Consider the following 16,221-nt stretch of genomic DNA (forward strand, 5'->3'; position numbering starts at 1 on the left):
ATATATATATATATATATATATATATATATATATATATATATATATATATATTGTGCGAGCACGAACTTTTGCCGGCCACCGAAGGACTTTCTTCGCTAGTTTTCGAAACTAGCAACACGCAAGCGCGCATGGAAACGAATACTAAACCACGGCCAATTATTGTCCTTCGCCGTCTTCAATTTGGCCGGTTTAATAATACAATCGCGATTTCTGATTGAACGAACGAGAAAAAATACTGCTTCCTGTATATCAGCGATTTGTTTCTTCATTTCACACACCTCATCGATCAAACTCGATCTGCAATCATCCATTTGCGATTGTGTGTGGATAGCAATAGATTGAACACAGGTAGGAATGACACACGAGTAAAAAACACTGTGAGCGAAATGGATATAGCTGATATGGTTGCTGCTTCACTCGGGCATACCGCCAAGGTTGTGAAAAAATTGGTACCCGAATGGAAGGAAAAGGCAATGATGCCTTTTATTTCGTTTAGTGGGAGTCGACGCTAAACTAAAACGGGCTGCATTATGTCCATCGACATGGCCACGAGAGATCTGTTTTCGAGAATTACATGATCGACTTGCTTTATGGGAGCCAAATGTTAATCGTTAATATTTCTGTAATATTTCTGTAATATTTGTTATTGTTTCCGTAATCTGCTGTGAGAAGTAAAATGTTATTGATATGAATTGTTTTATGTTGCTCTTAGACCTATGAATTTCAATGTAAATTATTATTTTAGGTTAAGTTGTAGTCTGAAGGCCAAGTCGCCAAGATGAAATATATATATATATATATATATATATATATATATATATATATATATATATATATATATATATATATATATATATATATATATATATATATATATATATATATATATATATATATATATATATATATATATATATATATATATATATATATATATATATATATACATATATATATATATATATATATATATATATATATATATATATATATATATATATATATATATATATATATATATATATATATATATATATATATATATATATATATATATATATATATATATATATATATATATATATATATATATATATATATATATATATATATATATATATATATATATATATATATATATATATATATATATATATAAATATAGGGTGTTTGGTTCATGGTTAAGAACCTCTCGGAGGGTGATAGACTGTCATATTTGGAGAAAAAATTATTCTACACATACCATCAAATCTCAACCGTTACAGAGTTATTGAACTTTTTGTGTAAAAAACTTATTTGTCTTAAAATACCTCTAACTTTAAAAGTATTTTAAATCCTTTAGTTCCATTCGAAAAGTAAGAAAATTTCCTATTGAATGGTGTTCTCATATCTTTTGCTTAATTAGTTTTAATTACCTTTTAGCTGTAAAGTAGTTGAAATTTAGTGTTTTTGAGGAGGTTTTTGCTAATTTTCTCGAAATAATGAAGTATGATTATAGCAATATCCATTATCCAAAAGTTGGGTTTTATGACGATTCATAATTTGTTCTTGGACGTCATATTCATATCTCTTCTCATTTCCTTGTAATTTCATTACTATACTTTTCCTGTAACCGACTTGCAAGTGCTTAAAAGACTCTAATCTAAAAAATATGCTTTATATCGTTATTTTCAAGATTTCATTGGAAAGCTGAGAAAATTTTCTATCAGTGTATGTACAAATATCTTTTAGTTAAGTGTACTAAATGATTTTTTACTAACGAAATAATTCAAAATTTTGTGTTTTTTAATTATTCTAACAACAAAATTTATCGTTACTATTATTCATTCGATGCCCCTTAATGTTCTATATAATTTTTTATTTGAGACTTTGTCTATATCTCCTTTCATTTTGCTGCTATTTAATAGTTAACACAGCATGACCTCGCCTCAAATGTAGTGGGTTCGAAATCGTTATTTTTGCATATGAAACGATGTGATAAAAACGATTTTGCGTCCAAACCAAAAGAGGTAATTGAATGGAGTCAAAGAAAGAACTGTAGAACTTGCTGAGATGCATTATTTCCATGATAATAATGGTGATGTTTATTATTTTCTATTTTAAGAAAATTAACGAAAATGCTAATAATAGCACTAACTTTAAACTAATTTACTTCTAAAAGAATACTATATTCACTTAACCGAAAAATATTAATACATTTTTCTCTGTAAAATTTCCCTGGCTTTCGAATAAAAAGAAAAAAAAGTACTATAAGTGCCATGGTTTTTCAATTAGAGCTGGTATTAGTGAAAATGAGATAAAAATATCCAAGTTGAATAACTCAATCTCATGAAAATAAGAAAAAGTAAGTGTATCATGTCAAAGATGGAATTATGGAGCTCTTCAAGACTAACAATCTGGATTTTTAAAATGATGAGGTTAACTATAAGGATTTTCAAGAAATGAACGAAAAATCGATAAAAATTGCTTTTTGAGTTAGAGGTATTTTAAGACAAATAAGTTTTTCACACAAAAAGTTCAATAACTCTGTAACGGTTGAGATTCGATGGTATGTGTAGAACAATTTTTTTCTCCAAATATGACAGTCTATCACCCCCGAGAGGTTCTTAACCATGAACCAAACACACACACACACACACACACACACACACACACATATATATATATATATATATATATATATATATATATATATATATATATATATATATATATATATATATATATATATATATATATATATATATATATATATATATATATATATATATATATATATATATATATATATATATATATATATATATATATATATATATATATATATATATATATATATATATATATATATATATATATATATATATATATATATATATATATATATATATATATATATATATATATATATAAGACAGTATATTAGGCCACTATACTTTCGTTTCGGTATTCCTTATTCCTCCACACCTGTGCATCCCTAATCACATCAGCCATTCGAATGCCCCCACCTAATCAGTTGCATTCTGTAAGTTTCATGAAATGTTTTCTGTTTTATTGAAGAGGAGCAATAAAATTTCAATTGTTTTACCAAGCTTCACTACTCGGCGGGGGGCGTAGCGTATTGGTAAATCGATTGCCTTGTACGCAGCGCACCTGGGTTCGAATCCCGACCCCGCACATAGGGTTAGAAATTTTTCATAAGAGATTTTTCTAACCCGAAGAGGCGAATGACCTTAAGGTTAAAACCTCTATAATCGAAATAAAAAAAAAATACTCGTCTATCAACCTGTTTAAGCAGAAGAATCAGAAGTGAGAAACATGTTTACAAACCTATCTTATTCCAGAGCCGCTTCCATCCATCATGCTTACCATAGTAGCCCAATCACTCTCATGAACCACCTCAATATCCATGTCTTTTCAGATCTCGTAATTGTGTATCACTCGACCATGATTTATTCTAATGTATTAAAATGATAGCAACGAGAGTAAAGTAACGTTCTAATAGCTGTAAAATCAAAACCATTAAAGTGACAAATATGACGTCCTCAGCAAAGTTGCTTGAAAAAGGTTGAACTACAATTTTGCGGACCTCTTTATTGTGTTATCTCTTCTTATTTCGAAAATAATTTCCAGATCGTACAAAAAAATAGAACCGCCCTAATGCCACCCATCTCAAAAGACGCCTAAATTTACACAGATTATTTGTTCCGAAGACATAAAAGCTCTAGAAGCAGTAGTTTAATCACAATTGTTTTTGTCGTCCTAAATTTTGGGGGAATTCTAATAGGTCATATTGTCTCTTGAACCGCGAATCAGAACTATTTTAAGCAGATTCGTTCGCGGATTGTAACTGCTATCTATTACACTGTCAAGTATTAGTACGCTTCTTGTTTGCGTTATTAGTTTAGACCAGTTGCCCTTTCGGAAGACATTATATCTCTCTATTCGAAATCATTTGCAAATGTTTGCCCTGAGGCCGAGTGTTGTGAAACTTTTTCAAATTATTGGTGAATGCTTCAGCAAAGTTTCTGGAAATGAGCATTCTATCCGTCTGTAGCGAATGCTGGACTACTTACAGCGTCTCTGCGGAGCTTATCTTTAGCGGGAATCTCTTCCAGCTTTTGCGTTACATATCCAACAGACATGTTTTATCAGTCTCCAGTATCAGCATTTCAATTTTCGACTGTGCCGCCGAGTATTGAATACAGAATTCTTCTCTCAACATACACCGAGCAACCGGTAGTTTGTTTTCTTTAAAGCCCATACATCATGTCTCTGGGTCGTCAAACGGCGAGATAACACTTTTCACTAAAGAGATTAGAATGGCAAGGGGACACTATGTTCCGTTTGGAGTTTCAATTTAGCTGTAGAAGCTCATAGCTGAGTTCGGATTCCGGGCGGAGCATGTTGTTTCTTTGTTTTTCTAATCTCTTTAGTTTTCACAAGACCCCTATCTCATGCCTCCACGGGAGTCTATGTCTATTGATGACATTTGGTCCTTAGACCGCCGACGACTGGGTGCTATCAGCCTCACATGGCCGCACTTCTTCTGTTAGCCACGCAATTACATCTGGTTCCGCTTCAGAAATCTCTAGCACCTCGGACAATCTGGATAGTTGGTTGGCTAATTTTTTTTCATGTTCAACGGTAAAATCGAAACTTAGTAAAAGAAGATCGATCTTGGAAAAAAAGCGACGTCGCACATTCCTTTTCTTAACAGGCCATTAGTTTATAACACAATTTGAATGTGGTCATCCCGAACGCACATATGAAGCAAATTATCCGATGCGAGAACAATCATAAGAATTATAAATTAATCCCTGACACGAATCGGCGTAGCTCTAGTGAGGTTATCCCAACGCGCAGTTCGTTTATTTTCACGTATTCTTCTCAGTACACTGTGGCCAATCAAAAAAAAAAATTATGGAGATCACTAAACTAGCGTCACGACACATGAACAGCGAGGGAAGCCATTTTGTTTCACCGAACCAGAGCTGCTGGAACCACGTCTTACCTGTGAGGGAGCTCGCGATCGAAAGAGGCCGATGGAACAAGACGAGCAGTCTCGTGGGTCTAGGGTGCGAGAGTGTTTTAGTGTGGATTGGGTCTCACTAGCCGAATGAGATGTATGGGTGGTTATTGTAGGTGACCCTGCACATATCTCACAGAAACCTCTAGAACGCCCTTTTCCATTTAAGCCAATCGCCTCTGGGATCACTATTGATTTTGAATGGTGGCATTGCCGATGCATCCGAAACGATCACCTTTCCAAAGAAATCACTAAATAACACAAAGAAATGTTTTTCAATGCCGTGTGATATGCGGTTCTTAATTATCTCATATGTATGCACTTATTATCTCCATTTTGTCCAAGCACTGTCAGACTGATCATCCTTAGTCTGGATTATCCAGTATCCCATGCCATATCCATCGGATGCATACATATATACATCTCAACATCACTGCACGAAGCATAATTTCCTAAATCTGTTATCCTTTCTCTTTAGCATAACCCAGTACGTAGCGTACCCAGCACCTTGCAGGGCACTAGACATGTCCTGCACGAAGCAACTCTGTACGATCTAAACGTTGCGCGAAGAAAACTGCACGAAGCATACCTTATACGAAGAACATTCTGTATAAGGCAATTTCTACACAAAGCACACTTTGCACGAAGCAAACTCTTGTAAATTAAACTGTATCCCTGCATATAGCATAACCTAGCACGCAGCATAACCTAGCACGTAGCACACCACGGCACAAAGACCTCTTCACAGAAATAATATTTTCCACAACTCATGCTATTGAACTAATAATTTCAATTAAAGGATCGTTTGATACGAGCACTTAACACTCGTGTTGAATACACATTAGTTTTCCAGTGCCTTTTCTATACCACCGTATAATTCTTAGCTTTTTTCTTCTCCGCATTAATTATTTTTTCATATTGAACATCCATCACTAGTAAGTTGACCAGTGATGAATAAAAAAATAAATTCGCAACTATTTTCAACGGCCATGTTTTTCACTATTCATTCTATTTTTTCCATTTGCACGCCATTTTGTTTTATTATAGGACGCTTCGTTTGTTCCGCATTGGCATTAGTTTCAGTAATCTAATTAGTTAAAACCTTTATTTTTCCAGGCATGGCATAAATAGAGGCACTGCACTGTAAGCTATTTCGCTTAACATTTATATAGGGGAAGGAATAAGATGTTAGTGTTCTTGACACGTCGTCTTGCTTCTGTTCCGCACGTAATCGTTTGTTTTGCTCCTGCTCCGCGACGTGAATTTTGTTGAAAATTGATTGTTAAATTTGCCCTGTTGCTGTTTACTATTTCGATAAAATCTGATGAAGTGATTCTACATTAGTGGCGAAGAAAAGCGTTTAGAAGAACAGTTGCTATTTTTCCCCAAATTCGGTGTTGATTCTGTCGTACAACGTATAACGCAGTCTAAGCAAAATGATTTGTAACAAATGCTTTACAAAGATTGCACCCGAAGAAGAAACAATCGTGTGCAAAGGCTTTTGTTCGGATGGATGTTTATCATCTGAATTGCGCTTCTGTCACCAGTTCTGAGGCCATCAGTTGCAATAATAATTACAACATCTACTGGCTATGCACTGCATGTGGCGAGATGATGTGTAATGTTCGCAACATGGAGGTATTTCGAGATAAACGAAAGCTGCTTGATATCGCTAATTTTTCATCATATTCCACCGTTGTTGCTACCGCTGCCGCCACCACAGCCACCACTACCGAAACCCACAATGATACGAAGGCTAAAAAGATTGAAACAGATTTGCGCGATGAAATTTCGGCCCTGAAGAGTGAAATCGCTGGAATCCATCAAACATTGACTGGCTTCCCCTGCCCGTTCAATGCTTCAGTTTCGTCTCGATCGTCACCACTTTCATCGACAAAGCTAATGCAAGGCTCGAGAAATGATCTAGAGGACAGTAGAAAAGTCTTGCTATCGCCGAAATGCTGGATTTTTCTTACAAAATTAAGAAACACCGTCACCGAAAACAAAATTATAAATATGGTTTCGCATTGCGTTGGTGAATCAGAAGACGCAATTATTGCACAGAAACTAGTACCACCATGGAAGGATCCATCGACGATGCCGTATGTGTCCTTAGAAATAGGCTTTGATGTTAGCTTACGGGGCATGGCGCTGAACCCTTCAACTTGGCCAGAAGGAATTTTCTTTCGAGAGTTTCAACAACTTGAATAGAATTGATTTAGATATACGTAATGATTATTAATTAATGTTCCCTATGTTGTGTTTTGTTCCTACTTACCACGTCCTAAGCAATTAGATAATCAGCAGTCAAACATGATGAAGCCAGTGTGCAATCCGTCAAAATCATTGTCACAACGCAACACAACGCAAATGTTTTTGTCATCCTAAATTTTGAATTCGGACCACTGTGTAGTCCTTGCACTAATGGTGGCTATAACACATCATCATCATGTCCAAACCGGTTGTTTGCGCTAGAACTGTTTACGGCATCGTCAACCGTGACCATAGAAAAGAATTCAATAGATGTTAATATTCATTTGCCACAGAGAGTCTAAATAAGCAAAGACTACATATCAAGAATATTGTCACCTCTGTCTAGCATCTGAATACAGTAACAACGACACGTCTTCCGGGTAAAGCTGTTACTTTCCATAGTGATGTGCGTACACATATCTCTTTTATATTTACTACCTTTGTACAATAGAGGCACTGCACTGTAAGCTATGTCGCTTATCATTTATATAGGGGAAGGAATAAGATGTCAGTGTTCTTGATATGTAATCTTCGAGAAAAGTCTAAAGTGGAAACAATTTTATCGACACATTCTAAATACATTTTCTTTTATTGCAGTGTAAAGCTGGAAAGGAGTCGTCAATGCCTGATGGTTCTATCAGTATGATGTCAATGAGTGGATTATCATTAATTAGTAACATAGACTCAAACTACGATAACATTTCTGTATATAAGATGCCGGAAAGTGTGACAACTGTGGAGTATTGCAGACAGAAAAAAAAGTATTTCAATTGTTTTGTATATTGTATATTAACAAACTTTGTCTCATCTTTATGAATATCAATTTCAACAATCAATTCATCACACACATTAATTATGAATCACCGTTTTGATCTATAGCAGGTAACAATGTTATTTTATTATGATGATTTTGCGGAACAAATTGTGCTATTATTCTGGTGTGTAATGCGGTCATACTAAGGGATGGGAAACCGAAAAACGGTCGTCTGGTGCAATACGACGATTATCGATCCACTTATAAGTTGCCTCCTAGCTTGGAGAAGAAGTCAGAGATCAGTTCGGTTTCGCTCAGTTTAGAAGCTAGAAATCACTCCACTGCTATAGCAGGGCAAGTAATCAAATTTACCCGCGCGACGCTTGGTCTATTTGCAAAGGCAAAAACTTATTCCTGCCTAGTGTGTGAAACGTGAACATAAATGAGTGACAATGCAAATCAAGAGTATATGCCGTTGCGGGCAAACTGTGTTGCTGTTGATTACTCGAAATGTTCGGTAAGACCATCAATTGACCATCATCGAAGTGGAGCAAATGTTGAAGGTGAACATGAAGCTCAACGTAGCTTGCGGTACTTAATGCGGTGCAAGTGCACTGTTTACGTTATGCGGTACTGACTATTTTCAAAAACATCAGTCAAGCAGAATCATTCGCTTCCCAGAACAACATGAAACATGTCATTGACTGTAATGACATTTTATACAATATCCCAACGTATACAGATGTTGACAGTATCGAAATAAAGATACATGACCTGGCACCACGTACCAGTTCCTCCGCTATCAAACAAATCATATCAAAATACGGAGAGGTGAATAGTGTTAAGCAATAAACTTGGAGAATGTTCTTCCCAGGACTACACAGCGGCATTCGTGTGGTGAGAAGGCGTCTGACAAAACCTATTCCCTCTTACTTGACTTTCACATGGAAGTCACCTCAAGGTGCTGAATATTCTCAACGAACACTAGTCACGTACCCAGGGCAGATTCCTATATGTCAATATTGCACGGTGTCTTTGTCGAACAACTTTATTCAAAAAAATTCGGCATCCGTAAAACTTCGAAATATGAAAGAATGGACTTTTCCCTTTCATTTGAAAGTAAAATTAAAATATTCTGTGGGGGGGTCTAGAACAACTTTTTATTTTTTATATTTTATTTTATTTTATTAGAAGTTTTTTGATTGAAAACTTAAGTTTTTTAATGAAATTAATTTACATTTTTGCTACTAATTGGTACTATAGACATTCAAAAAATCCTAAAAGTGAGAATCTGATGAACAATTTCATTGTCTACAACTTCGTAGAGTGCTATAAATCGATGTAAAGTCACCCGAGATAGTTATTAAAATTTTATCAGTTTTTAGGTGTGGGTTAAGAAGTCTACTAACAAGGACTTACAAAAAAATAATGTGTTTAAATGAACAGTAAATTCAGATAAATTTCAATGTATACAAAGTCCCACTCTCAGCAGAAAAAATATATTTTCAGATTCCTCCGGATCTTGTGCAAAAATAACACATTATAAACAAGGAGGTGTGGAAAGGTGTTGCACAAATTTATTCGATAATCTTATACCTTTTCAAGATGTTGTCACTGATTTGATCATGCCTTTTTAATTTCTTTTCTCTCTCTAGGAGATAGCTAATGTAAACTAGAATGGCCCTTCTTCCTGATCCTATCCTGACTGGTAAAATACAATTGGCTTAAATTCAAAGCTTTATATTTGAATGAACTAAAGTAAACATTTCGAGTCATTGTAATAAACGACGAATTTTATTGCAATTTTGGGTTGAGAATCCTGTTTGTCCTTATCAACATTAAAAGAAAGATGATTGAAAGAGAAAAAAGCTCTTTGAGTTTTGGATCCATGTTTGTTATCTTTTGTGGTAGATTCATTTCATCCGAATTTATGGATGTAGAGTTTTGCTTGTCCTCAAATTTTATTTCCAAATCGAACACACTTCACACAATCTTAGAAAAAATACAAAACCAAATTTCATAATTTCCTTTAAGAAGAAAGTCCGGAGTCGTTACGTTGAACACGGATCACAAAAGAAAACAAACAAGAAAATATCAGGCTGGACCATACTTTCAGTAAATTCCCAAAGTAATACAAGTCTGTTTATTGAAGATTTCCCTTATAATATGGGATAAGAGCAAAGATAACATATCAAGAAGACAGAGTTGCCAGTTTAGTTCTGAATCTGGAGACATTAACAGCAACACGTCTGTCGGGAAAAGGTGATACTTTCTATATCTACTTTTATATTGAGATCGCTATCTTCGTACAATAGACAAAACCTTTATTTCTCATTTACTATAGCGATTTCTGTTCAATTTACAGCGATTCCCAAAAGTTAACAAACTTGAACATAAATCTCATCGAATTATTTTTCTATCATTCATGAATCTGTCAATCAGGATTCTCAATCGAAATAAAATCGAATGACCTAATATCTAATCGAGTTGATCAAATATAAAGTTAAAATTTAGGCCAAATATATCCCATAAGATGCTAACGAGTAAAAAGGTTGATTCAAGATTATATTAAGCATAATCCAGAATAAGTGAAGAAATACAATAGAAGAAACAAATATATCTGTGACAGAAAAAAGGGGTTTCATTTTGCTGCATTACCCAGCATCTTTCAAAAGAGTCTTAATTTCGTTCAAATTTTATCTACTCTTCTCTATATCTTCATGCTCATAAAATATCATTGGTGCGCATAAAAATGTGGAATCTGGAATTATATTTTTTCCGCTTAAAGGTGGGACTTTGCTAGCATTCAGGTTCTTCTGAGCACACTGTTAAAATAAGGCAATCCATTTCTTTACAAATGAAAATGTTTTTGGAATAAAGCTTCTTTACCAATAGGCCCCGTGCGAATCTAGAAACTTTGATAAAAATTTAATAGCTTTTTCTGGGCTTTTTCGCGATGTAGTTTTCTACAAAGTTGTACACAATGAAATTGTCCATCAGATTCTCACTTCTGGTAATATTTGAATGTCTAAAGTACTACCTAGGGGCAAAAAATGTGAAACAGTTTCATTGAAAAACCTAAGTTTTCAAACAAAATAACTTTAAAATAAAAAGTTGTTTTGGAGCCCCCGACAGAATATTTTAATTTTACTTTCAAATGAAAGAAAAAAGCCGATTCTATCACATACTGAAGTTTTAGCGATGCCGATTTTTTTTCGAATAAAATTGTTCTATCGGTTGCGTCTACGGCCCCTCCAAAAATTTCAAAATTTATATGGAAATTAGTATGGAAAATCGGTTAAAATTGAAAATAAATTCATAAACAATCATCTCATCAATCAATTCATGAGAACACTATATATACTATAAAGGTATACTTCTACCAAATACAAATTAAATACGCCAAGGTCCCATACAAAAGATTGATCATTTTTTGGCTCGCCGATAACTAGATTTAATGAACCCTATGCATGGATTATGCTTGACAACTAACAAACATTGAAAATTAATAAGCAATGGCAACACATTTTGATATATCCGATCAGAGCATGCCGTTCTTAAGTTAATTTTTTTTGTTGACATTTGGCGTTTTCGTTTTTTCTTGGTGCTACACCGGTGTAGTGCAAAGAAAAAGATAGACTGATTACACTCAAGTTTGAATGAGTGTAGCACCGACTATACCGGTGTAGTGCACTGTCAAAAACGAATATGCCATAAGTTTCTATGCAGATTTGTGGTTCACCGGTGTCCGTGCAGGAAGCGGTTTGGATTACGTTTGGATTGGAAGGTCCCATGCGCTCCGTTTTACACCAGTACGGCACTCTAACGAACAAGGAATGTTTGACTCAGTACGTAAATCCATTCACAAATGTTCTGTTATCGAACCAAACTGCAGTGAAATCCGTGGTGACAAATATTTTAAACGGTTGGGTAAAAATTAGATCTTTCAGTCGGCTGACTTGGTGGCAATGGATGTTGGATTTGTTACTTTAAATCCGGAGGAAAGTGAAATCCGATCGGATGGTAAAATGTCCACCGTAAAACCTCGATCACGTGTATCGGCGGAAAAAGGGAATATTCGTCGATGATTACATATCCACTCAGGAGCAGGTTGTCGATTAACTGACAAAATTCTCCGGAATTAAACCGGCGATTTGGATGCTAACTTTAGCAACAAGAGACTAACGGCGCTGAAAAAGTCATATCAAAAATCCGCTATCTGGTGGACAGCGGTGTCATCTACGTCGGACATGGACTCAAAAACGATTTTCGCGCGATCAATATAATTGTACCGCTGGAGCAAATCTTTGACACGGTTTATCTGTTTCATCTCCCTATCATCGCATGGTGCCTGTTAACAAAGGTTCGTTTATTTATTAAGTCGCTATAATAGTAATCTACATCACAAAAATAACACATTTCTAGAAGTACCTAAAGTAAACAATTGCCGTATTCAATTTTAACAATCTGTGAATCTCCGAATTTTCTCTTTAATCCGTCTCTAATCACCCTTTTGCCAATTAATACGGCAAAACGCTAGTAGAACCGGCCCTAATTCGCTATCACTTATATCACTGCTGTGCTTTTTCTGTTCGATTCCACAATTAAGAACTAGACAATCTAGAAATCTAGCGAAATCGTCTTAAGGTACCAGCGCCTGCTAGTTCAGTGGGTCATAAGCGCGACTTCCGGAGGGTTAATCTCGGTAGCTTCTATGATGTTCGAACCAAAACACCCTCCCCCAACCAGCTACACACCCCAGATCAAGAGTCGATAACCAGGAAAATGTACCATCACAGTCGAAGTCCACAGGTCCAGCCTCAACCTGCACAGTCAATCGCTCTACTTGAAATTATATCTTCATTAATATATATATATTACTAACACCTACAGATCCAGCCTCAGTGGTATAAGGAGTTAATGACCCCTTCAACACTCATGATCTTTCTGGCACTTTTCCTACGCCAACTTCAGCGTTCCAGCATGGTCGGTCAATCGTCTCGTGGATTCGGAGGGATTGCGCGCCGGCTTCCAATCTCTTTCCGTGGTTTCAAGCATTTCATAATATCTGAAGCGAAAAAGAGAATAAAAACCAGAATCACACCCTCACTTCCTATTCGAATAATCCATCAAGGCTGTCTGCCGATTCATAGTAAAAACGCCAATGGGGTGGCCATCAGGAATACATCAGTCAACATTAATTGACCCACTTCGACACCACATGGGCCTTACCAAGCCGTAATTCCGGTGGTAGCGTGAAAACTATCGAATAGTAGTTGACCACACCTTGATACAACATTGGATGTAACACCAAATATATGAGCAAAAGACCAAGATTCCTCTAGCGCGCCCGAGATCATCCCACGCATCAAAAAAGACAATGTTGCGATTTATTGGAAACTGTTATAGTCCAGTGTATCACGATGCACACTCCGTATCTTCCCACATCATTGCAATATCGAAGTTCACCAGATATTAGCCGGAACGTTCAACATATACAAACGAGCTCGCCGAGAGTAAAACGCGAAAGTTTTTATCAAATACCTCACGTGACTTTTAGATGTTAGACCGTAGTGCACAGTTCTTTTTGGTGCCGCATACCCACTGACTAGGATCAGCCAGATGGACCCAAATCTGATACCTTAACGGCTAACACGAAAACATTGCTAGGATGTAATCATCCGTCGAGAAAAGATTTTTTATCTTTTATATCCGGCATAGTCCATCACCATTCCCAGATTGCCGTTATATAAAGGAACACATCAATTTCAAGATGAAACATCTTCAATATGCAATCATTCATTATTGGGACACTAATTTCGTACAGAGGCAGAACTTGCTTTTCAGCTCCCGGGTAAGTATCCGTTTAACGATACTAGCTGTTGTGAGCGAAATTTCGTCTCCGAATTCCTTCAGCTCGCTGTAGATTGGTATATTCCTGACAGGCAAAAACTCCTATGGCATCTCCTTGTTGGCAGTATTTGAAGGCAAGGCACTACCATCTCAAATTCGCACAATATTAGTTGAGTAATTCGACTGAAAGCCATTCAGTGAAACAACTAAACTTTCACGTTGGATTGAAAAGGAAAACACTTACCGATAAAGATGAAACGCAGAAATTCCTTATCGAGTTCGTTTAAAATCATCACCGCTACCGGCACGACTATGGGACCTATGGAACATTGCGTAGAGGAGACCGAAAATACCTACAATCATCTACATTCGACTTTTAAAAACAAATTAAATCTCTTAAAATATGTTTCGCTTTTTTATTTTCGTTCTTTTTACACATTTTGACGTCTATGATTTTGACACATTGCGATGGGTGATAATTGAGTGAACTTACTTTTGTAATACTTCATTAAAAGTTCGTCCGCCGCTGGTATCACTTCCTGATCCAGGCATCATATTTGTGCTCTGGGAACACCCGTCGGAAATTGTTCAAGAGCGATACTGCCGAACTTGAAAAAAATAATCACTAGGGTGATACAAACGGGAAACAATCGATTTCGCTGTGGAACTCTGTTGCCGGAAAAGCTGCCATCGGCACAGAAGTATTACCGTTACCATCTGATGGCTTCTGCTCGTAGACAAACTTTGAGTGACAAAGGTTCGCTATATCACCCATCGTGATGATTCCCATTTTCCGAAGGTACTCCTTGTTAAAATTCGTCGGCATGTCCATTTAAGTATGATTTTCTACAAAAATAGGCGCGTATCTGTTTGTAGAATCCCGGTATTGGTGAAAAATTTCACCCATGATGTTAATACCGAATAATTCTCAAGGATGAATACGTTTGATGTAATAATAATGCCTCGGACGGTCACTAAAAATATCAAAAAGTTAAGATTTTTTCTATTATTCTATTATCTTACCTCAGAGTACGGCCACAGCGCCGTAGTAAACTGCAGTGCCGTCAATTTAGATATCTGGTGGCTAGTGCTATCAATGGACAAAATAGATGAAATCCAAAACACAATCGAAGTTAAATGTCAAAAATTTTCAACAAGAACAACAAAGCAATACCTGTGTTGCTAGTTTAAGAGCTATTTCATCAAAGTACACTGTCACTTTGACACTGTACCTTTTCAGGTACAGGGTAGCTTAAAACGTGTCCTCGAAAAATCAGCAGAGCATTCCGTATTAACATATTTGTATTTGCTTCTACTGAACACATTCGTGGAACATTGTAAGTTTGTAAAAATTCGCTGAGGAAAGTTATTAACTAAAGAAGCAAATGGATTTTATTATTAAACATAGCAACCCTGTTTGTATAGCTCCATCGTTATACAAAATGTAAACTAGGCTTACCACCCACCGGTCCCGTATGGCAGATACAGCTATTCAAACATGGTTGCTATGATTAATAATAATAATGTGTGTGTATGTAACGGACAAACTCTTCTTCGTGTTTCTGCAATGGCTGAACCGATCCTATCCAAACCAATTTTAAATGAAAGACCTATCAAACAGTAAGAGCGCTACTAATTTGTTTTCTATTCTGATGTTTAGTTTTCAAGATATGAATGTTTGAATGTGTAAAAATGGCGGTTTTTTGCAGTTTTTTGTAAATTATCTGCCAATTTACAACATAGATTAACACATCATATATTTTTAGGCAGCTTATACGAATACCTTTCGAATAAGCTATAGATTGTTGAAATCGGACTATTATCAAAAGATATGACCAAAAACATGTAGGGTAAGGTGGGGCAAATCCGACCAAGTAAATGGTTTTGGCTGTAAAATTCTCATTTTACATCGGATCCAGTCGTTTTATATACCAAATTAAAGGTTAGACTCCTGGGCAACTTTCTGTATATAGCATTTTATTTGGATCTTCGGAATATCTTGAGATACAAGCGTTTTACAAAAATGTTAATTTTTGCTGTTTTCAAAAATGGTGGAGTAAACCCGACCCCCTATGTTTTTGGTTGATTTTGTGCAGATATTACTCAAATTTTATGGTTTTACAATGATAAATCAATGAATGTTGTGTTATTGAATTGTAACATGCAAAAAATGGAGTTCAATATCAACCTTGGAATGCTAAAATCACGAGCAGTAGCACGTAATGTTATTCCCATTTGCATCGGAGCAATTGCTTGACGAATACTATAATCATCACGTTTTTGTGTCTTTCGTTTGTTATTATGAACCATATTGCATAAAAATAATAAATA

At 35.6% G+C, this 16,221-nt stretch overlaps 1 protein-coding gene across 1 annotated transcript in view; it reads left to right on the forward strand.

The window, feature by feature from the left end:
- The window catches only part of LOC131680264 (liprin-alpha-1-like), a 1,110,500-nt gene that overhangs the window by 651,325 nt on the left and 442,954 nt on the right, over positions 1-16,221 (forward strand). Inside the window, exon 6 of the mRNA XM_058960981.1 lies at positions 7,881-8,044. Coding sequence (XP_058816964.1) covers positions 7,881-8,044 — 164 coding nt within the window. The remainder of the gene's footprint in view (positions 1-7,880; positions 8,045-16,221) is intronic.

This window comes from Topomyia yanbarensis, chromosome 2 (genome assembly GCF_030247195.1).
Source record: "Topomyia yanbarensis strain Yona2022 chromosome 2, ASM3024719v1, whole genome shotgun sequence".
Taxonomy (NCBI): domain Eukaryota; kingdom Metazoa; phylum Arthropoda; class Insecta; order Diptera; family Culicidae; genus Topomyia; species Topomyia yanbarensis.